Here is a 24,965-nt window from a genome sequence, read left to right as displayed (position 1 = left end):
ATTTTCGAATATCCAAAATAAAATTCACGTGTCACCCAAATTGAACCAACACCCACTCCTGCCAGGAATGAGTTATTCATCTTGCAAGGGAATTTTTATTTTTTATTTTTTACAATAGTGTAGGCGTTATATACAATATTCATCAATATTTAATTATTATTTTTGATTAAACTGGTATTTCAGATTTTGCACTCCAATTTAAAGAATCTATAACTCGATCTCTTTCAAAAGCCTTATCCAAATACAATTTTTGCTCTCCTCAATATGCAATCAAAATGTGAGATAATCAACTAGAAAGCCAAAATGACGTCGTTTTGGCAAATAACCTAAAAAAAAAAAAAGAAAAGAGTTTGGCCGCCTAGACCACCCAGGCGGCCGGTCGTGGAGGAGGTCGATTTCGGCGTTCCTCGACGCGGTCAGGCGCCGCCTAGCACCTAGGGCGATTTTTGCAACCATAATTTTTATTATTTTATTTAACCAAAAAAAACTACGACGTCGTTTTTGCAATAATGTATTCTATTTAGATTTTAGAACAATAATTTTATTCTATTTTTTTACAATAGTGTAGTTGTTATAGACAATATTCCTCCTCACTACTACTAGTTACCACACAAGCATTGCGCGGATAGTCCAATGCCCAATGTGTGTTTTTAAATTATTGTCTTAGAATTTATTAAAGTATCATTCAGTATCCTGACATATATCAATGCAAGTTTATCAAATTTTTCATAAAAGTAAATATTTTAAGAATACATAACTATGACCTGTGGCAGAAATATTGGATTAACGGGTGAAATAACAGTTTTAGAGGGGAGCATCCTTATTGGATAGTAGCCTAAACATAGTTTTTACAACGCAACATTCCATTAATTGACGTGATCCATGCTTCCTCTTGTTGTCACTTCCACCATAAATGAATTTTTGATTGATTTAGTCTCCTAGTGTGCTTCACTGTAATTTTAGTGCATTGACATGATGCACCTTAAAAAATAGAACCAAATCATCCTTCCTAAAAAAGGCAATGATAATAAGCATAATTTTTCACCTGTGTTGAATATATAATGTAAATTATGTGCACCGTTTCATCAATGCCCTATGCGTGATTGTAATTAACAGACCCAAATTTAAAATTAGGTGTGCAATTGTAAATTGAGTTAATTGCACAAATTTAAAAAGTTATGGACTTAATTGCATACAAGTGAAGAGATGAATGGCCTTATTAAAACTTTTGTTAGTTTATGGGGCTAATTGGACTCTGGCTTATAGTTGGAGGGCCTATTTCACCACCACCACCACCACCACCACCACCACCACCACCACCACCACCATCATCATCATCATCATCATTTTGAATAATGATATTTATGTCTTTTACAAATATATATTACATCTTTCCTTAAACCAACAAACAGTGGATTATAATTTCTAAAATATATTCCTTCAGCGAGCCAATCATAAAATACAATTCTTGTTCTATTCCTTGCTTATTCCATTCTCTATGAAATAACATTCATATTTTTTCAAAATTCATTCCGTGAATCAAACGTGTGGTTAATGTATTAAAAATATACATTTAGTATATTAAAAATATATCATGATTGAAAAAATCAGAACACCCTCGAGTAAAACTCATAATTTAGAAACTATATTCCAAAATTATCTAAAGGGCCCAATTGGGAAATTAGAAGTTATGGAGGGCGTTTGAATAATTGAATTTGGCAATAAGCCCAGTACTTTTCCCGCTTTCTATTTCTGCATGAGAGAGCGCTCGGGCGGGACGAAACTCCCGCTGGGAACGGGAAAAATCGCCTGAAAAAAGGAAATTTCCATGGAGCATTTAAGGCAAGCTTACTATTTTAAATACATTCGGAATCCCCTGTATTTTCTTGACATAAATATCTTCGAAAACATCGCTTCAATTCGTTTTGGCTCCTTTCCATATTACGGAGTATAAATTAATTACTCCAAACTGCTTATACGTCGTTTGGGATTAGAACTCTTTAACCATTCATATAGTTCTGATCGGTCGTCTCTTCTTTCCCATCACATAATTTCTCTCTTTTCTTCTCATCCTTGCGATCATAATAACCATTGTTCGCAGGTCCAAAGGTATGATCTTTACTCTCAATGTGTACAATTTGGAAAAAAAAAAAGCTTGTTTATTTTTTTTTTTAAATTCTCAATACTTGGTTTTTTTTTTTTTTTTTTTTTTTTTTTTTTCAGTACCCAATGTTTGAATGATCATATATGTGAGGAAAGTAAATAAATTCTTGTGTTTTTTTGGTGCTTTTTATTGAAATTGTGTAATGTGGTGTTGATGGGGTTTATGGGGATACGGTGGGGTTTTGTGTTTTCTTGCAGGGTGGGCTGTTTCGTTCAGGAATGCATTGAACTTTTGCACAGAAAAGGGTCCCAATTTATACCAAATTGGGGGGAATTCTTGAATCCCTTTAAGAGTTCTTTGGATCTTTAGATTCAACCTATTTGAAGTTTCAGGGTTTTTCTGATCTTCTGAATTTGTAGAAGGGTTTCAGATATGAGTAAAGTGCCTTATAGAGTTAAGAATGAGAGGGGAATAGAATGTTTGAATTCTGTGCAAAAAGTTAAGATAATTTACAATGATCCTGATGCTACAGATTCTGATACTGATGATGATGATGATAAGAATGCTCATAGCAAAGTTAAACGTGTTGTTAAGGAGGTGATTATTCCAATTGCAAAAAACCCTTCTCAGATTTCAGATAAAGAACAAATTGATCATAGTAAGATTAGTAAGGATTATGCCCGAAAACTCGGATTGCCGAAAGGTGTTAGGCAGAGGAAATGGGGGAAATTTGCAGTGGAGATTAGAAACCCCATTGAAAAGAAAAGAAAATGGGTGGGAACTTTTGCCAGTGTTGAAGATGCTGCTAGAGCCTATGATGCCCAGAAGGCAGAATTTGAAAGAATGCTTAGTATGTTAGACAAGGATAAGAAGAATCCATGTTATGAAACATCAGTTGCTTCTCAAGAATCAGGTTCAGAATTCTTGGAAGATCAATTATGCCAAGAATTCAACTTGGGACTAGAGGGTGATGAAGATCCAACCAAAGAAGAAGATAATAATCCTATCAAGAAACTAAAAGTGAACCAAACCCATCATGAGTCCAGTGCCACTTTAGTGGATGAGTCTATTCCTGGGATACCAAATGAGCCAAAACTGTCAACTTCACCTTCAATCCATCGTCTCATCCTCGACACCGAGGAAAATGCGAGGGTTGGCAATAAGCCTATTCCAGGGATACCTAATGAACCAAAACTTTCAACTTCACCTTCAATCAGTCATCTCATCCTCAATACCGAGGAAAATGCGAGGGTTTGCAATGAGCCTATTCTAGGGATACCTAATGAACCAAAACTGTCAACTTCACCTTCAATCAGTCATCTCATCCTCGACACCGAGGAAAATGCAAGGGTTGGCAATGAGCCTATTCCAGGGATACCTAATGAACCAAAACTTTCAACTTCACCTTCAATTAGTTGTCTCATCCTCGACACCGAGGAAAATGCGAGGGTTGGCAATGACTTGAGGCGTTTAGGCTTCGAGCATAATAATTTCGTCGATGTTAACATCTCAAGACAACTGTGGCACCATGGCTACAATAGTGAAGAAGTGATTCAAATGCAGTGTGATTTCAGATGCTTGGATTTTGAGGATTTTCCTTGTGGTTATGGTTCAGAAGATATGTTGGATAGTTTATGGATGGAAGATGTTGATATTCGCATGGCAGAACTCAACAAAGAAGACCTCCAATGGCTAAATGAGATCTTCATAACGGATGAAAGAGTTTCCCAGTAGGCATAATGAGTATATAATACTTGGTTCTCTGATTAGAGTTGAATGTTTTTGGACTATATATAAAAGTTATGAGTAAAATACAATGTAATTAATACAGTTTTGGTCAATATTATACAATATTTTGGTGAAGAAAGATATTTAATTAGTCGAAAACTAATTTTGTTCTCCAGAAAAATAGAAAGAAGAAAATTTCTTTGTAATTCATAAGAGTACTTGAACAATATTTTTATTTTACTTTAATCAACTTGAAACTCAGTTCAAACTTTTATTTTTTTTTAATAGTTTGAGCTTGATTTGACTCAAATTCGAACTATTCAAACTTGACTTAAATAGGTTTGGTATGGAATATAGATATAGTATTTGGAATCTCTATAAAATAGGCAGTCTTAGGAATTTAGGTAGGGTAAGACATATGGAAACTTGTTTCCTATTCGTAGTCATTAAGCACCTATTGAGGGGAGAGCGAGGTCCGACCCTGAGGCCAAGGTGTTGACCCCGACCTCAATTTTCCAAAATGGCATGTCAAGGAAATGAATTAATTTGTGGCCAAGGTCAAGGACACTTAGTCTGACCTCGATTCTCCCTATTGCCGTTATGAGGTCCAACATCACCTAATGCCGAATGACGAAGTCTTTTCCTTGGGGCGTCACTAGGATCGACCTCACCTAGCATTGAACAGGAAAGTATTACCTAGATCGAGGTGGTACAAGGTTCAATCTCGCTACCATCGATAGAAGAACTCGTACCTAGTCGAGCCCGAGCTTTGGCGAAGATTAGTGACATTACGAGGTTCAACCTCTCCTAGCGATGAACGGGAAATTATTTCCTAGGGGTAACACAAGTTTTGACCTTGCTCACCATCGAATGGAAGAGTTCATTCTTAGCTAAGCCCAATCATTGGCGAAAAAACTAAGCTTTCACTATAGGCATTACAAGGTCCGACCTGTATAGCATCGAACGAGAAGGTATTCCCAAGGAGTGGTACTAGGTCTAACCTCGCTCATCACCGAATGGAAGATCTCGTTCTTTGTTGAGCTCGAGTTCGCCCAAGAAAAAGCTAAGTTTTTCCTTAGGGGTGGTATGAGGTCTAACATCGCTCACCAGCAAATGGAAGAGTTCATTCTTGGTCAAGCCCAAGTATTAGCTAAGATAAATCTAAGTATTCTCTAGGGGCAATACAATACTTGACCTCGCCTATTATCGAATGGAAGAGCCTTTGGCCGAGGCCAATGCCTTAGTAAAAAATGACCAAGTAATTTTCTAAGGGCAATACAAGGTCCAACCTTGTGTGTGTGCGCGTGTGCACATGTATACGTACAATGACCATGTACTAAAGACAAAGAGAGACCAAGTCAACCCACGTAGTAAGATTGCAAAATGAACGCATGCCTTGAAGGAACAAAGAAAAAGAAGGCCTATCAAAGGAAATATTTTCTTTGATAGAGCTTGGGATACCTTATTCAAGACAATAGAACAAAATGAAAGGGATAAAAATCTAAGCAACCTATTGCTAAGCTCCCATTTTTGACTCGGTTTTAGAGGACTTGTCGTGCTCTCCACCACCCTCTACCCGTGCAAGATCAGCTAGGAAGACCTCATCTTCATTAATAATAATTTTATCCTGAGCGACAAGGATGACATGGAATTGTCCAAATCATAGAGAATTCGTAGTAGATACTCTCTCTTGTTGTCGATGTCTCTTAGCTCGAAGAGCGAGGGCCTGATGATATATATATATATATATATATATATATATATATATATATATATATATATATATATATATATATATATATATATATATGGGATTCGAACCAATGAGTACGAAGCAGACCTGACCCAAGATGAGAGATCCCAACAACTTGCCTCAAGGTCAACCCAAAGAAGGCTGATCGGGTCAAAGAGGTTGGTTCGGTGGATCACGATGAGCCGGCGACAAGGAGGTCGGATCGACAAAACGCGATCAGCGATAATTTTTGTAACCTTCAAGCAATCTTTATGAATATTATTCTTGTCCTTTATGGGAATTCTTCTTGTCCTTACCTTCTTTATCCTTTCATTTAATTGGGTTAGTCCAAGGTAATTTTCTAATTTTCTGCATTAGAAGGGTATGTATTACTTTCTTTTCCTTGATATTTAATTTTTTTTGAATACTATTGTTACAAAGTAGTATATGTTCTATACTTTCTCTATCTATTGCAGTCTAAAGAGTAAAAACCCCACCACCAAGGTTCGATCCTGTGACCTTCCCTCAAGGGGAGCCACATGGGTGCTATTTGAGCCCAAGGTGCTTGACCTTGATATTTATTATTTTTTTTTTTGAAGGAAACCAGTGTGGTTATATTTAGATATAAGCTGAAATAGAGTCAGGAAGGACGGAGTCCCAATACATAGTCGTAGCCTGTTCAAAAGCAGTAGAAGCTAAAATATGTGCTAAATAATTCTGCGATCTAGGAATAAAAAGAACTGAGTAGGCATGAAATGTCGAGATGTAAGTCTTGCAACTATCAATAACATAACCAATATAAGTTCGGGGCGGGTCATCTGACGAAGATAGATAGCACTGCAGTGTATGACAGTCTGTGTATAGACGAACAGACTGCTCTCCACGAGCATGTAGCCAAGATAGTGCCTCCTTTGCCGCAAATGCTTCGGCTATAAGTGGTGAAAAACAGTTTGGAAGGGGGGCGCTGTATGCCGAGATATATCCACCATTCGCATCGAGCAATATTACTCCAACCGTGGCCGAGTTTGTGGCATAGCGATAATCGACGTCGACGTAGCATCTTCGATGATACAGTGCGGTTGCGTGATCTGGAGCGGCGAAAGGCGGCAGTCCGGCCGTGGAGGCAGCCGGCAGTCCTTCGGCCGAGGCAGCGGTCAGCGGTGTGTTGGGCATTACATCGTGAACTTTCCTCCATGCGTGCAAGGTGGCTGTCGTCGTGGCAAGTATTTTCCTGGGCAATGGTAGACACGCATCCCAAACCACTCCGTTCCACGCCCTCCAGATATGATATAGAATAGTAGCTGCGTACATAATTCCATTAGTGTAACATTCAAGATTGCACTAAACCAATCATGGAAAATATTTGTTGTAATATTGGGAAATGGAAGGTTAGATTATCCCGATATGGAACTTGCATAACCACACAAAACCAATGGGTGCATAGTGTCTTCATGAATGATTCCACACATGGCACAAATTGGATCAACATCCACCCTCTTTATAATCAAATTATTAGTAGTGGAGAGGATATCACTTATAGCTCTCCATAAAAAAGTCTTCCACTTTGGAGGTATTTTTAGCTGCCACAAGGTAAGCCATTTATCAAAAGCCCCATTACTATTAGACTCATAATTCCCAATAATGCGCTTGTAGCCATTCTTCACAGTGTAACAACCATTGCGGTCCCCATGCCAGTACCAAGAGTCTTCATAATCCGAGGAGACAGGTATTTTCATAATCCTAGTCACATCATTAGGTTGGAAAATATCTGTGAGAATGTGGTGATCTCATGTTCCGGTTGCCTGGTCAATTAAACCTATCACTCTGGCTCCTGCCAACTGTTGGGGCATCTTTGTATGGATCATTGGGACTAGGTCATTTTGGAGCCAAGGATGCTCCCAAATTAAGGTACTACCACTATTTCCAACCCGCCGTCTCACCCCACTACAAATGAGGTCTTTAGCTGCCATAATACTGCGCTCAACAGAAACTGGGATTATTTCCTATCCCTGCCTCAGGAAAAGTCTGGTTAGGAAAATATCTTGCCTTGTAAATACGTGACACCAATGAACTTGGATTCGTTAACATTTGCCATGCATGTTTGCCTAACATTGCCAAATTAAAAGCCCTTAGGTCTTTAAATTCCAAAACTCCATATTTTTTAGGAATGCACAATCTATCCCAGGCCTTCCAATGAATACCTCGGTCAGATCCTGAACCCCACCAGTACATGTTTATCATTCTCTCAATGGTTGTGCAAACTGCCACAGGTAATAAAAAAACACTCATTGAAAAGGTAGGCATAGATTGAGCCACACTTTTCAATAAAATTTTCTTACCAGCCTGTGATAAAAACTTCTTGTTCCATGACCTAATTCTCTGTCTGATCTTACCTCAATATAGGCAAAAGCTGCTTTTTTATTCCTCCCAACAAAAGATGGCAAACCCAAATATTTTCCTGAATAACACCCAAAATCTGGGCCACCTCATCCCTGTCATTTATTCCAGTATTTTTGCTATAATAAATACTAGACTTATGATAATTGACCACATGCCCAGATAGCTTCTCATATATAGATAAACAGTTTTTAATTTCTGTAGCATCTTGCACATTAGCTTTAAAGAATAACAAACTATCATCCGCGAAAAATAAATGAGAGATTGGGGGCTCCCCTTCTACCCTGCATCCATGTATTAAACTAGTAGTCTGTGCCTGTTGTAATAGTAAAGAAAGTCCTTCTGCACAAATAATAAAGAGATAGGGAGATAACGGATCATCTTGTCTCAAGTCTCGAGTGGGAGTTACCGGGTTACTACGAGAGCCATTAATCAAGAAGCTATATGAGACAGTAGTTACACATAGCATAATTAATTTTACCCAGTGTTCATCAAAACCCAGGGCCAAAAGCATTCCTCTCAAAAATGGTCATTCCATACGGTCATATGCTTTTGCCATATCCAATTTCAGGGCCCCCCAACTAACCGCACCGCATTGCTTTCTATTTAAATAGTGCCCAACTTCTGCAGCGATTAAAATATTATCAGTGATAAGTCTATCTGGTATAAACGCACTCTGCGAGTCTGAAATAATATCCTTCATCATAGGCTTCATCCTGTTAGTAATCATCTTAGCCATAATCCTGTAAACCACATTACTCAAAGCTATATGCCTAAGATCTGTGACCAGTTCAGGGGTATTCTTCTTGGGGATTAGCACAACATCCGTATAATTCAAATTAGGAGGAACAAACTCGGTATTTAGGCAATTCGTTATAAATTGTGAAACATCCCCTCCCACTACATCCCAAAAGTGCGGATAGAACCCTGTGTTCATTCCATCAGGGCCAGGTGCTTTATCAGGAAACATAGCAAAGAGAGCATCTTTTACCTCATCAAATTCAAAGGGCCGGAGTAAAGACTCATTTTGGGCGCGGGTAACACGTGGAATTATATTACCAAACAAGTTATCACTAGTACCAGGATTGCTAGTGCAAAAGATTTTATCAAAATATTCCATAATAATTCCTTTCATAGCTTTCCCCTCAACCCAATCCCCCGAATCATTCATAAGTTTAGATAAAGCATTCTTTTTTTTTTTTTTTTTCTTCAGTGGGAGGCATACTTGTGATAAAATCTTGTATTTGCATCAACATCTTTAAGCCAATGTTGTTTGGCCCTCTATCTCCAATAAGCATCCTCCTGAGCCTTTAGGCAGGTAAGTTCCCCCTCCAGGCGTTGGAATTCAGTCAACGAAACTAAATCAGTGCGCCCTCCGAAGGCTCATGATCCGTTCTCCAAATTTATGAGCCGGTCACCACCCCACTGTGATAGGCGGTTTCCACAATTTGAAACACAATCTTGCAGGCCCTTACTCCTCCCATCCTCCCATCCTCCCAAGATTTCTCAACCACTCCCCTGCACCCCTCATCATAAAGCCAGACCATCTCAAAACGAAATCCCCGCCTTCCTACTCCCCCCTTCCTACCGGATCATGGATCGCTAGGAAAAGGGCCGAATGATCAGACCTACTGGTGAGCATATTAGAGACCTTCGCCCCTGTCACTATTTCACGCCATTTAACTGTAGCCAACACTTTATCTAATCTCTCCTCAATCCATCTGCTCGTTCCTTTCCCCTTCTCCCAAGTAAACTGGTAACCATCCATATGCAGCTGGGACAGCCAACAGTGCTCAACAACCTCCCCAAAACCGCGAAGGAGATTATTTGGGTGCAGATTGCCCCCTCGTTTCTCGTACTGGAACAAAAGATCATTAAAATCACCCACTATAACCCTGGTAAAGTAGATCGTCTAGGAGCAAGTCATTTTAATAGATCCCACGCCTCACTATGCATATTTCGTTCTGTAAAACCATAGTAATAAGTCATCCGCCAATGTGACAACCCAGTCATACTGACCTCTACATCAATATGATTTTTCAAAAAACTCATTAACCTTGCCATGTTATTCTTCCTCCACAATAAAGTCAGTCCACCACTCAAACCTACACAATCCACATAAAACAAGCCATCAAAGCCAAGTTTTAATTTAATATAGCATCTTTCGATTAAAGTATTGAAGTTTTTTTTTTTTTTTTTTTAAAGCAAAGTATTGAAGTTTAAATTCCTAAAATTTGAAATTTACGCTATTATCCATGCGATTTTCATTTTTCTCAATTTCTATGTGCTCTTCAAATCCTTGTAATATTCTTTTTTTTTTTTTAATCGTGGAATAAGAAATATAATATTTCTTCTCCCAGAAATATAATATTTGATTACGTTGATGCTGAGCATCTCCATTTGGAGGATTATGGAACAAATTTTGAGAGATGAGTGAGGTGGAGGAAAGAGAGGGAAGAGAGAGAATGAGTGAGTTGCCCTCAGTTGCTATGCAAATCTTGAGCTTTTTGGGGGTCCCGCGAAACAGTAAAGAAAGAATTGAACGTGATGCAGTGCTCGTGTGGCGCACAAGGACGCCCAGTGCATGCGCCTGCTGGTGCATCAGTTCTCTTCTTTTTTTTGCTTCTGAAAAGGTTGCTTTTTGCTTTTTTAATTTCCTTTTTCTTATTTTGTTTTGGTTTTTATTTTTTATTTTTTATTTTTTATTTCTTCTCATTTTCCCTTTCTTTTTTTTTGGTGAGTAAATTTTCTCTTTCCTAATCACACATGCAAAAACTTTTCAAAAATCATACCAAAATCCCCACTATTGGGTTTTGAAAAGTTTTTGTAGGTGTGATTAGGAAAGAGAAAATGAGAGAAGGAGGTAAAAAAAAAAAAATGCAACAAAATGTCAGCAAAATTCAAAATAAATAAATAAATTAAATTGGAGCCTATGAACGCGCCCAACGGATGTCCAGCACACGGACCATGAACAACACACACGGACCTATGAACGCATCCAACGGATGTCCAGCACACGGACCATGAACAACACACACGGACCATGAACAAACACACACATGTCAGCAAATGTGACGGACCATGAATTGCTTTCTTCTTTAGGAGACCTCCAGCAACACACTCTCCCCTCTCTCTTCCACCTCACACTTTTCTCCTCAAAACCCAATCCAAAATCCCCTTTTGGGATGCTCTAAGGATGCCAAGTAAAAGCTACAAAGATACAGAGTACTACCATATAATATACTCTATAAGACTTGATTTTGAGTCCATTTCTCTTTAAAGTTATAACTTTTGTTAGTTTAGGTTTGTCATTTCCTCCCATGATATATAACTCTTGAACCTTTGACTTTTTTTTCTTAAAGTTTGAATGTAACACATGTCTCTTGCCATGTGTCATGAACAACCACGGTTAAAAACATTTCTAATAGTTGTAGATTTTGAGTAATTTTTACAGGTGTGACTAAAAAAAGAAAACATGGGAGAGAAAAAGGATAAATGAAAAAAAAAGAAAAAAAAAAAGGAAATTACGCGCCCAGTGAGCGCGTGGAATATCCACACGCCCGGCTGGGCAGTTTGCTTCACACGACTGATGCAACAATAAGTTCATTTTGGTGAGACCCATTGCAGAGTTAAAAACCAAAACCAGATCTCCGTGCAGCACTCTCAATTCTTTTCTCTCCTCTCCCTCTCTCCTCCACAAGCATTTCCATCTAAAAAACCATTGATGGGGATGCCCTAATATATCACACATCTTGGTATCCAATTGCGACATGTCTCTACAGTTCTTTTCGAATAAGATTTGGAAAACCGGAATAATTTATGTGGAGCAATGAAGCATCACGTTGTCAATTACAGTTCGTGAATGGTTAGCCAAACAAGCAGCTTCCACAAATGCAATTCACGTCTCGTCACCTTCACCTGCAAATGCTAGTTCGCAAACTAGAGCTAGATGATCACTTCCCCATTCCTGCAAATTAAAAGAAATGTCAGTCCGCATTGAGAACTGAAAAATATATTACTATGGAGTACATTTGAGACTGTACAATTTAAAATTAGTTCAAACTGAAACCTTATTATCTTTCATTAATGGGGGCGTTTGGTTGGAAGAGGGAAATTAGGGGGAAAGAAATTGTAATCTAGTGGAAATAAGGTGAAAATAAAGTAGAAATTCAAATCACATTGTTTTGTAGGAAGGAATAGAATTACTGAGAACTGAAAAGGAAGAAGTGATATAAAGACTATAATGCCTTTAATAATAAAGGCAAAGTTGTCATTACAATTATTGAGTCATCTGGAGTCCTCCGAGTATAGTGATTTTGCCACGTTTAGTCCTAAACGTGGCAAAACCACTATACTCAGAGGACCCCATGTGGCATTAATTCTATTTCCTTCCACATTTGCTGTGGAATTCCAATTCTGGGGCCTAGGATTTTCAATTCCATGGTTGGAGGGAATTGTAAATCCCATGTGGGAATTATTACAAGGGAAAATAATTTCAATTCCTATGTACCAAACAGGCCATAAAACCAGGTGCATGGCCCAGACAGTTTACTGCTGGGATAGAACTCTATAACTTCACAACAAATCATAGCCCACACTGTGGCTTGGAAATGTAATGTATGTGTGTTTATTAAATATTCAGAATTATTTTCCAATAGATGAATGGTATGCAGAAAGAGGAAGTAGGAAGAAATTAAATATACTGAAAACAGTTTCTGAAATGATAATGATCACAAGTGGATTCAGCATAGTAGGTGAAGCCAAGGAACAGTTTAACCACTTTGATGATGATCAGAAGAAAACAGATAATGTAATGAGAATGATATTTAGTATGGGCAAAATGGCTAGTAGCATCAAATATCTGCTTACTAATGTAATTCATTATACGCACTTCTTTCCCTTGTATTTGTTAAATAGATGATGGTTACCTCACTTGGAAGCCCTCTGGTCCTTCTCAAAATGTTGACAGGCAAGGGATCAAGAACCCTCAGAGGAACAAGCTCAGCTGTATGCCTGCATCACCTCAAATACGTTTACAGGAGAAACCAAAAGTGAACAGAGAAAGAGTCTTTGGTGAAACAAGAGAGCACCATATATAATCAACAGTTCCCAGAAACTTGGAATGAAATGACGTTGCCAAGGGTTCTCCAAGGTCATCTCTCGTCTTAGAGGTTCCCTGAGCATTTGAAAACACCAAATATTTTTTAAAAAAAACTCATCTCAATTTTCGAAACAATGTAAGAATGAAACTAAAGGCTTGTTCATTGTGGGTTATGGTTTTGTTACTACAAAGGAAATAGTCTAACAAAAATTTTAAATAGTGCGTATCTTTCAGAAACATTGATGTATCCAATGCTTAGGTTAAGAAACAAGAGTCTTTCAAGAAAAAAAAATGTTACAGGAACTCCGGCATAGGCGCTGCATAGCTTTAATTGATGTAGCAGGTGAACAGATACTGTTCCTGTTGCAAGCCTAAGCTCCTCATCAGTCCATCTATGCATTAATGGTTTTCTAGCCCTACAAACGTTGAATAGATACAGAATTAGTGATCTAGTAAATGCCACAGAAGAGATGGGCTATTTACAATATTTGAAATACAAGCATTAAATTTCAAAAACCAAACATATTTGCACTTGGATATGACTGAAGCATTTTTATCTGCACGAATATCAAAAAACGATTAAGATGGTAAATGAGTAAAAATATGCAAGGAACCTCGCTGCAGGTACACTCTTAAATCGATAGGTCGGTTTCACAGATGGATCAATCTGCCCAGAGATATGTATTCGTTCATGCATGCGGATGTCCAACTGTTAGAAAGGAAATAATATAATTTAAAAAAAAAAAAAAAATAAATAAATAAAAGAAATAATAATGCTGACTCATGTCTGGGAAGTAAAGGATTCACCTTAGATGATGTCAAAAACTGATAAACTGCACTCTAAAAAAAATAAAATATTGGTAAGCTGCAAAAATTGCATTTACTATTAGATTGATACTTATACTGTTAAACCAAGAACAAATTACCTTTGGCATACTATTTAGGTCTCCTGCAAGTACAATTGGTATATTACCCCATTCCTGTGAAAGTCTTTGGGCATTCTCAACAAGTAAACGAATCTGCAATAAGGCAATTTATGACAAACCCAGCTTTATTGGGGAACACAACTAATAATTTAACAATTGTTCACACCTGACCCAGCTTAATGTCTCCACGTTTTGGATTGAAGAGTACATGGATGTTCCCTACCAGAAAACTTTGAGAGGACATGTCCCTATTTCAAATTTGCACAGTTCACAACCCATAGATGCATAGAAAATTTGGAAAATGTTCTCATTATTACTTCTATCTACAGTATATTATGGGATAAGCACTGATTTTAAACAAATGATGAAGTACTTCATACTCTGATGTCAAAGCATTTGAATCGTTACTACACTCTTTCCTTTTTCTCTGCAAACATAAAAGGAAAGGAATGGAATGTCAAAATTAGGTTGCTTAGTATTAGTATTACCCAGATCAGAGACAACTTTACCTTGAAAACACAAAACTGGGCAACGTTATTGCGTAGACCAAACCTTTCGAACTCTATGCTTTCTTTGTGCAAAAGGGTAAATCTGCATTCCAATATGCTTATTTCAGATGCAAAATAGAACAGCTTTTTGCTAGAGATTTATGTTGCTAATAATGCGAGGACCAATAGCACAGTGATCAATTATAAAGCACCAAATTCTGTAAATAAGATGAAGATCATACAGCTCGTTCTTCCAAAATATTGCACACCCATCACATGAATCCCCTGTACGAGGCTAGTAAAACAAAGCCAAGCAGTTGGAATGCATACTTTCAATTGACATGAACAACATATCTAATGGAAAAGATGGTCCAAAAAAAAAACCTGGTACACTCCTCTGAACCCATCTTTCTGAAGGAGATTATCTAAATCATCATACCGATCAACCTCCTGCAGTAACAGGTTTAATAAAAATAATGCAAATACACACTGAAACATGTTTTCATTTCAAAGAAAACTAGATATCCTTGATAGAGGAGGAAACTATTTTGCATTTAAAACTTTCAATCTCTGCTAATAAAAGCTCCACACTTGTCATCAAGAGATAATACCGTGTACCCTTGTATTTATCCAACAGGGCACATTAGTATCTTGTCCTGGTACAATCAGGTCAACAGCACCATTTATCTTCTCAACTTACCAAAAATTATTGCACTTGCTTTACATTGAAATTAGTGTTTATGCAAAAAATAAAATTTTACCTGGAAACACATAATGCCTGGATTATATCCCCGGATTTCCTTGCATAAGATTTGCTTCCGGTAATCCCAATCCATCAACTCTGGCAAGACATTAGGGTACAAATCAGGATGTTTTTTCGCATTTTCCACTGCCAATAGATTATACGACACAAATACAAAGCCATCTGCAATATCCAGCACAAAAAAATTAAACAAAAAACATGCTGCTAAGCCACTGATAAATGCAGAAACATATCAAATTGCGCAAATAGTAATAAATAACAAAGCAATTTCTAGGAAATTGTAACCAAACAAAAAATCCTCAATTTGTAAAGGTTATAATTAATTTAGATACAACATCCACTCGTCCACATACCTTTACAATGTGAAACGTCCCGAGGTGAGTACACCCACTTGCGCCGATCCACAGTATTAGCCGGCGGCCTTTGCCTCTTTCGTTTCCCCCTATGCTCTCCGCCCCTGTGATAATTGGCATGTGCGTACGCATGCATATGAGACGTCGAAGTGCGATTTGAATTGTCTGCTAGACTTAGGGTTTCGCTATGAGCCTCAGTTTGCACTGCTGTTACTCTCCGCTTCTTCCGTTTCTCGCGGCGGTCGCCATTATAACGGGGAGTTTTGCGTTTGGAGGAAGTCGGATGTTTAGCTAATTCCTTAGCCGGAGGCATTTCGCCGCCGGTAAATCGACCCATTCAATGATGGTGAATGTACAGTAGCTGTATTCCGGTATACTCTATCGCCGCCTTCGAGCTGGACAATTCACAAACCTCAGCGGTAAGCCGGTAATTATATTTAAATTTTTAAAAATTAGATAATTCAATTCTAAATTTTTGCAACAAATTAACAAGTCTATATAAATTCTTTAATTTTTTAAAATTTTATACTCCGTATTAAATATTTGTGTTTTGTGATAATTATATTTAAGAGATAAAATTCAAAAAAGTCAAAAAGTTTAAACTATTTAGAAGATTTGGTCGGGTTGCCCACATATGCCATGTATACACCATCTTTATCATTTTCGTCTCTGTGGAGTCCTATTGACCAAAGATTACATTGATCACTAACTTCTTGCTCTTGTTAATTGAGCATATCACATTGTAGTTACAAGTTTGTATCATTAGCAGCTTGATTGGGTTACCTCCGATCCTTAAGCCCTCTTGATTGCATAAGGAGCTCAATTTCCATTGTCAACTCCTAACACTCATTAGTATCGTTCGTGTCCATACTATTTGTGGCTGTGGAATCGACAGTACTTTTACTTGTCGATCTGGTTCTCCAACTTATGGGGGGAAGTAACCTCGCTATATTGAATTTTTCAATGTAAGCCAAGACCTCACTCAACCATGCTACCAACGGTGTTAATGGTATTTGTGGGATTAACTTTGGGGGCCACTCTGAATTAAAGGGCTTGGCTTCGCGAGCCTTCGACTCTAGTCATAAGCCCTAATATATAATATATAATATATATCATTAGGAAAAATCTTACACGTCATTAATACTGATGTCTGAGGGTGACATACCCCTCCTCCCACCCCCCTTATACTAAATTTGGAGCCACAAATCATGGAGAGTCAATGGAACAAGATGCCCAAGGACCCCTAGCTACACATATGTCCCACCCAAGCACCAAAATTTTCAGCCAAGTCGCCAAACATTTCCCAAAACTCCCAAATCGCCAACTATCGCCACCTCAGCTTCTCCACAACTCGTCGTCGCTAGCCACGATGTGTTACCACCGAATGTGGCCGACTGTCCCCCACTTGCCTAGGTCGATGCCGCAATAAAACGCGGGGCTCGACTGACTCTCTTGTTGGCTAGGTGGGGGAGCAAATCCCCCCACCCCCACCTCCCACCCCCTCTTTATGTTTTTCTTGAGTTTTTGTTTTATCCCCATGTTTTGCAAAATGCACCCAGAGCCTATCCTGCCCAGCCCACCTTCCTCACTTTTGCACCTTACAACCCTGAATTTTATGACCTGCAGCACTTTGGCCACCAAACTTTCATCTTCTTCAGTTTATACATCGTCTCTTTTATCTTTACACTCTCACTCCCTTAACGTTCCGCCTTGTCCCACTTCCCACCTCATCCCTCTAACATTTTCACCTCAGCCCCATTAACTCTATTCCTCAGCTTATTCTCAACTCTAATTTTCTTCTCTTCCTATCTATAGGCCTTCAAAAACCTTTCTCTTAGTTCCCAATTATTCCATTGACCAAATTAACTCCCGAATCTCCACCTCATGGCCTAATTAACCTTAGGCTCAGATATCATTTTTCCATCAATGTGTTTATTTCACTTATTTAGTTTATACTAATAGTTTTGAAAGCAAATTAATAAACTACAATAAAATTGTTATGTATCTATTTATTTTATAATGTGATGTTTCTTGTGTTGTTTACTCTTCTTATATAATGCAGGGGGTCATACTCTTTCACAGTCCAATTATATTCTTAAATATTATACTAGTACCTATTCTATAGTGCTTATTGGTGAAAAAAAGTTCAAACATATGTGCATTGTAACAATTGTATTCAAAACTATTAAATTTTAAAAATCTAAACCAATCCATTTTATAATGTGATAATTAAATATAATTATATTAATTTAAATTTTGGTGTTAGTTTGGTCGGTGTAATGTTTAAAAATGATTTTATATTTAATTATTATTCCCACCAACCTTTTTTGAAAGTTACTGGCTCTATTACATTGTAATGTGAACTCATAATCTTCCAAATGGAAGTCCAACCCGGGTACCATTAGACCACATAGTCCTGGTATTATACCCACCAACCTATGAAAGAGACGTTATGCCATGGAACCGTGTTCACCATTCATGGTGAACACGGTTCCAACGGTGTTAGTACACCGTTATCTTTTTTTTTTTTCTTAATTAATTGTGTGACTTTTCTTCTTTATTTTCACATTTTGCGGTTTCACTTTAATTTGAGGTGAACAAAGATTTCGGACATTCATAAATTATGAATTCATGTCTACACATTCACTTTGGAACCATGCCTACACATTCCCGTCCGAAATCACGGACATTCATAAGTTATGAATCCATGCCTGCACATTCACTTTGGAATCATGCCTACACATTCACTTTGGAACCATGCCTACACATTCACTTTGGAACCATGCCTACACATTCACTTTGGAACCATGAGATTATGAATTTTCTGTTATAAGATTATGAATTTTCTGTTATGAGATTATGAATTTTCTGTTATGAGATTATGAATTTTCAGTTATGAGATTATGAATTTTCTGTTATGCGATTATGAATTTTCATTACATTCATAATTTCGGACATTCATAAATTATGAATTCATGCCTGCACATTCACTTTGGAACCATGCCTACATATTCCCGTCCGAAATTACGGACATTCATAAATTATGAATCCATGCCTGCACATTCACTTTGGAACCATGCCTACACATTCACTTTGGAACCATGAGATTATGAATTTTCTGTTATAAGATTATGAATTTTCTGTTATGAGATTATGAATTTTCAGTTGTGAGATTATGAATTTTCTGTTATGCGATTATGAATTTTCTGTTATGAGATTATGAATTTTCATAAAATTCATAATCTCATAACAGAAAATTCATAATTTGATCAAACGCGCGCCGTTAACTCCACATCCGCGATTTTTTTTTTTTTTTGCCTAAAAACGACGTCATTTTGCCTTGTGTTCACCATTCTCGGTGAACACGATTCCATGGCATAATTTGCGCCTATGAAATCCACATCAATGCATTTTGGTGTGATTTTTGAGAAAACAAGACTTATGCGGAGGAGAGATGGTAAGGAGAGAGAAAAAAATAACCATGCAAAGCATTGGTTTTTATCAGAAATGTGAGACCCACCAAGGAAAACATCATTTCGCGCCCTGGTCATGTGAAGCGTAGTATTAGCTATTGACCAATTTGACAATTATTAATTAGTTGTTTGACTTGGGTTTAAAAATTAATATAAGTGTTTGGTTAATTAGCTTTTTGTACTCCAAAATGCTAAAATTCAAAAAGCTATTCAAAATAACTTTTTCAATTAACTTTTTTAGAAAAGAAATTATACCAAACAACTATCAATTAACAGTTAATTTACCAAACACCTTTTCTACAATCAGCTAATGTTGTCAACTAGTTATATCCTGGCCTCTAATTAACCCAACCAGGCAATCTGCTAACAGTTAACAACTATCAGCTAATAATCATGTTTAGTCAGAGCACAAAGTTTCATGCAACACGTGCCCATGATTAGTATTTACATATAGGTCCTGTTTGGTAAAATGGTTGTTAGCTGATTGTGTTAATTAGTGGGTATAAATAGTTGATAATATTAGCTGATGGTAGAAAAGTGTTTGGTAAATTAGCTGTTACCTGAAAGCTGTTTGATATAATTTTTTTTTCAAAGAGTTAATTGAAAAAGTTGTTTGGAGTAGCTTTTTGAATTTTAGCTTTTTGAAGTTGCAAAAAGTTAATTAACCAAACATTTATATTGATCTTTTAACTAAATCAAACAATTAACAGTAATCAAATAAGTCAAAATTAGCCTATAGGCCAATTTTTTACCAAACAGAGCCATAGAGTTTTACTACATATACTCTCAAATCTTACTCCCTAAATTTTACTCCTAATGTGACTGGGTTCTGATAGGCTATTTTTTTTTTTTTTCATGTGAATCCCAATACAAGTGGAACACTCCTCCCCTTTTTTCCTTATTGATTAAACCCAGGTTCAAATAAATTTATACTTGAAAAGAAAAGAAAGTACTCCGTACTTGTTTGGAGAATAATATTGAATTAATACTATTTTTTGTCCATTAAATATAGTGATTTTGTCATTTTTGATTCTTAACTTTAAAATTGATCAATTTTGGTCATATTTTTGACTTTGTTTGAAATGATCATTTGACATAAAATCTACTATAAAATTAAATGTGGTACAAATCTAATATTTAAAATATCAAAATTGATTGATTTTAAAGTTGATGGCCAAATTTAATAAAATCACTTTACTCGGAGAGTTAAAAATGATATAATAATATATATGTAGACATCTTTATTTATTGTCATTTGAGACTTAATTTAAATATAACTAACTGAAGTAAAAATTTATTTACGTGCAATAATAAAGTTTCACTACTCGTATATCTGCACGGACACTTTAAAACAAATAAACAAATTAAATCATAAAATCAAAATTAAAAGTAAAAGAAAAATGGCATATTCCCACATTGTGACATAAAATTGACCTCCCGAGCAATACTACACATACTATTACAAACGTTAACAATGAGCAAATAATCCCTTGAATTTGGCTTAAAGGTTGACGTAAAGATCGATTTGCTATTCTTCCCATGCACGTTCATAAAAAGAAATAATCCCTTGAATTTGGTATTGGTTGACGTAAAGATTTGTGTGGCACACTTATCTGATCTCCTACTTCTCAACCACTATCCAACCCTATACTAATTGCCCCGACAAAGGTCCATCATACAGAAGTCGGTACGAACTTAGCTCCTTGGTTCAATAGGCGGGGATTATATCGAACTTAGCTCATTAATTCATTAGGTGAGAATTATGTCTAAAGTGGGTAGATTCTTTGTGCGCACCGGTATTTGGTCATGTCTGTTGTGCCATTGAGTCACCGTGATTTATATTCTCTCAAATATTTTATCGGGCCAGGATTTATTGAGTCACCGTGATTTACACTAACCATATTTTGGTCAAGCCGCCATGAGGTGTCCTGAGCAGTCCCTAATTGTAAGAGGTATCTTTAAGCCCGTACCATACTTAGACTAATCCTCATTCTCACCGGGCTGAACTAATTAAGGGGTAAAATGTTGGCCAAATTAATTTTTTCATACAAGAATGGTTCGAACTCCCAATCTCTGGAAATTAATTATTTTCACAATCCATTACATACGCATCTCTATTTCGAGTGTTGCAATAATTACCAAGTCACAACCTTTCGAGCTTCGGAGGGATTGCCATTATGAGATAGGTAAAAAGCATCAGACCTAACATAGTAATAGTATTTCCCTGCGTGGAACTTCTTGGTTGGATCTATTTTTGGATGGATAGCACCTCCAAATACATCAAAAGCTTTATCTTTGGAACCCCACCAAAAGTGACAAGCGAACAACGTAGTACCCCAAAAGTTCTCGCTAAAGGACCACGCAAATGGCGAATTATCTTTTGAGACATCATGGTACCCAAGATCATTGTCTTTGGAGAAGCAGTGAACCTTGAAGACGTCGGACTCTTGAGGAAGTTGGTTGTTGAGAAAGATGGTAGTTTTGATTCCACGCCCATCAACGTGCCAACAGCTCTGGGAAATCATGAGTGAAAGCAAGAGCAAGAACACTATGGGGTGGGATGTTGTTGATGAGGTGGTGCTACCCATTTTGATAATTATAATCCAAGTATATTATAATTGGGGTGGTTTGATATATATATATAGAAAAATTATATTTTTCGTCCCTATATTATAAAGAAATAACATTTTTCAGTGAATTTTTTTAACTCAATGCTAACAAAATTCAAGGAAAATAATTGTGCAGACAATTGAGGAACGAAAAATTGTAACAAATATAATTTAAAGATAAAAAGTGTAATTTTTCTATAATTGAAGGACAAACATTGTAATTTCTCCTTTTACTTAATATTATAAATATGAGTAAAGGGGAAATGGCACTCGTCCCGAAATTATAAGGAAATAGTACTTTTCATCATTCATTTATATTAACATCATTTTTTATCTCTTAATTATGTATGAAGTGACTTTTTCATAATTCAGAGTGTGTTTGGTTCATGGGTAAGACATACCGAATGAGAATTTTAAAGTCATAGACATTGTTTGAATTGGTTGACAACTTTTTAAAACATGGGTATAGGATTTGATTACCCCTATATTTACAAAACACATTACCTAATTTAAATTAAGTTTCATTCCATTGATTCAGCCTTATCTCTCCTCATTTCATCAGTTCCTCATTTCGTGGCCTCCTTACTTCATCACCAATCTTATGATGAATTATCTTGATTTTTTTTTGTTTTTGTATTTTTAAAGACTAGAATGCCTTTAATTTTCATACAAAACATGTTATAATATATCATAAAATTCTAGTGTTGCAAAAATCCCGACCAGCTAGGCACCGATTAATCCACAGTGGAGTCGTATAGCCTGCACATAATTTCATAATTCAAGACATAAATTACGTAAGATACTGAACAACCACCAAAATTAAAATTCAAAACTACCTCATTTATGACACATGGACACGAGACTACATTGCAAGGTGGATCTGCGTCCAAAAAATTCACAAAAATGATTGAGAATGTCAAATTATTCTATAGATTCGGGTCTACATTGCAAGGTGGATCCGCGTCCAAATGTTCATAATTTACATACTAAATGTTCACAATTTACCTTTTAAAAATTCACAATTTGTATACTACGAACACAAAATGTTAACATATATGAAATTGATTACCTTTTTTTTTTTGTATTCACAAGTTCGTTTCAAATATTGTAGTCACACAATATTAACAAATTAGGATTTGATAACCATGACAGTTTTATGCTTTTTTACTTTCGATTGAAAGGGTCTTGTTTAACATCAAGACTACATGGCCCAATGGATAAGGTGCTGGTCTATGGAACCAGAGATTTTGGGTTGTTTAGAACACATGGACTCGGGTCTACATTACAAGGAGGATTCACGTCCAAATGTTCACAATTTACCTTTTAAAAATTCACAAAAATGATTGAGAATGGAAAATTATTGTATGGATACGGGTCGACATGGCAAGGTGGATCTGCGCCCAAATGTTCATAATTTACAGACTAAATGTTCACAATTTACCTTTTAAAAATTCACAATTTGTATACTACGAACACAAAATGTTAACATATATGCAATTGATTACCTTGTTTTGTATTCACAAGTTTCTTTCAAATATTGTAGTAACACAATATTAACAAATTAGGATTTGATAATCATGACAGTTGTTATTCGTTTTTTACTTTCGATTGAAATGGTCTTGTTTAAAATCAAGATTCCGAAGCCCAATGGATAAGGTGCTGGACTTTGGAACCAGAGATTCTAGGTTTGATCCCCATTAGAGTGGTATTACCTAAAAACAATATATAAAGAACAACCGTCAAAATTAAAATTCAAAACAACGTCGTTTAGGACACATGGACTCGTGTCTACATTGCAAGGTGGATCCGCGTCCAAATGTACACAATTTACCTTTTAAAAATTCACAAAAATGAACTCGTGTCTACATTGCAAAGTGGATCCGCGTCCAAATGTACACAATTTACCTTTTAAAAATTCACAAAAATGATTGAGAATGACAAATTATTATATGGATTCGGGTCTACATTGCAAGGAGGATCCGCGTCAAAATGTTCATAATTTACAGACTAAATGTTCAGAATTTACCTTTTAAAAATTCACAATTTGTATACTACGAACACAAAATGTTAACATATATGCAATTGATTGCCTTATTTTGTATGTACAAGTTTCTTTCAAATATTGTAGTAACACAATATTAACAAATTATGATTTGATAACAATGACAGTTGTTATGCTTTTTTACTTTCGATTGAAATGGTCTTGTTTAAAATCAAGACTCCTTGGCCCAATGGATAAGGTGTTGGTCTATGAAATTAGGGATTCTAGGTTTGATCCCCAGTGTAGTTGTATTCCCTAAAAACACTATTCACAAAAATGATTGAGAATGACAAATTATTCTATCCGGTTCTAAATTGCAAGGTGGATCCGCGTCTAAATGTTCATAATTTACCTTTTAAAAATTCACAATTTGTCAACTACGAACTCACAATGGTAACATATATGCAATTGATTGCCTTGTTTTGTATTTATAAGTTTCTTTCAAATCTTGTAGTAACACAATATTAACAAATTAGGATTTGATAACCATGACAGTTGATATGTTTTTTTTTTACTTTAGATTGAAATGGTTTTGTTTAGAATCAAGACTCCATGACCCAATGGATAAGGTGTTGGTCTACAGAACCAGAGATTTTGGGTTTGCTCCCTAGTGGAGTCGTATTGCCTAAAAACAATATATGTCATATAGGCACATAATTTCACCTTAAAAATTAAAATTAAAAACTACGTCGTTTTATATATACAATTGATTACCTTGTTATGTATTCACAAGTTCCTTTCAAATATTGTAGTCACACAATATTAACAAAATAGGATTTGATAACCATGACAGTTGTTTTGCATTTTTACTTTCGATAGAAAGGGTTTTGTTTAACATCAAGATTCCATAGCCTAATGGATAAGGTGTTGGTTTACCAAACTAAAGATTATGAGTTTGATCCCCAGTGGAATTGTATTGCTTAAATACAATAAATGTCATATATTGAATAATTGTAGAAATTTAAATTCAAAATTACTTCCGTGTCCAAATGTTGATAATTTACCTTTTAAAAATTCACAAAAATCTATATCTATATATATATATAAAAGTAAAATCCTCCTAACAAATTTTTCCCCCAAAACTTTTGTAGTAAAACTAATTTGGTAAGTAAATGTCAAATGGAAATTAAATAAAATCTATTAATTGGTAATATTATATATGGTATTATATTCTATAATATAATTGATAATATTATTGTTCAATTATAATAAAAATATTATTGTTCAAGTATAAAATAAAATTAAAATAA

At 36.1% G+C, this 24,965-nt stretch overlaps 3 protein-coding genes across 3 annotated transcripts; all 3 read right to left on the bottom strand.

Moving 5' to 3' along the window:
• Positions 1-6,182: 6,182 nt before the first annotated feature.
• Positions 6,183-7,300, bottom strand: LOC109172158. Its single transcript, XM_019321308.1, has 2 exons — positions 6,976-7,300; positions 6,183-6,865 (listed from the first exon to the last, which is right to left on the bottom strand). The coding sequence occupies exons 1-2, from the start codon at positions 7,298-7,300 to the stop codon at positions 6,183-6,185; spliced, it is 1,008 nt and encodes a 335-aa protein (XP_019176853.1).
• A 4,070-nt stretch (positions 7,301-11,370) lies between these two features.
• Positions 11,371-16,009, bottom strand: LOC109172131 (carbon catabolite repressor protein 4 homolog 5-like). The gene is made up of 14 exons (XM_019321276.1): positions 15,593-16,009; positions 15,238-15,401; positions 14,861-14,926; positions 14,719-14,771; positions 14,498-14,579; positions 14,369-14,415; positions 14,155-14,236; positions 13,989-14,081; positions 13,870-13,902; positions 13,677-13,771; positions 13,361-13,478; positions 13,052-13,137; positions 12,890-12,974; positions 11,371-11,928 (listed from the first exon to the last, which is right to left on the bottom strand). The coding sequence occupies exons 1-14, from the start codon at positions 15,927-15,929 to the stop codon at positions 11,860-11,862; spliced, it is 1,410 nt and encodes a 469-aa protein (XP_019176821.1). The 5' UTR covers positions 15,930-16,009; the 3' UTR covers positions 11,371-11,859.
• A 5,191-nt stretch (positions 16,010-21,200) lies between these two features.
• On the bottom strand, positions 21,201-21,653 carry LOC109172157. Its single transcript, XM_019321306.1, has one exon. The coding sequence runs from the start codon at positions 21,651-21,653 to the stop codon at positions 21,201-21,203; it is 453 nt and encodes a 150-aa protein (XP_019176851.1).
• Between the last annotated feature and the right edge of the window lie 3,312 nt (positions 21,654-24,965).

Source organism: Ipomoea nil, unplaced genomic scaffold (genome assembly GCF_001879475.1).
Source record: "Ipomoea nil cultivar Tokyo-kokei standard unplaced genomic scaffold, Asagao_1.1 scaffold0415, whole genome shotgun sequence".
NCBI lineage: Eukaryota > Viridiplantae > Streptophyta > Magnoliopsida > Solanales > Convolvulaceae > Ipomoea > Ipomoea nil.
The sequence above is the reverse complement of the archived record's forward strand: the minus strand, read 5'-3'. Positions and strand labels throughout refer to the sequence as shown.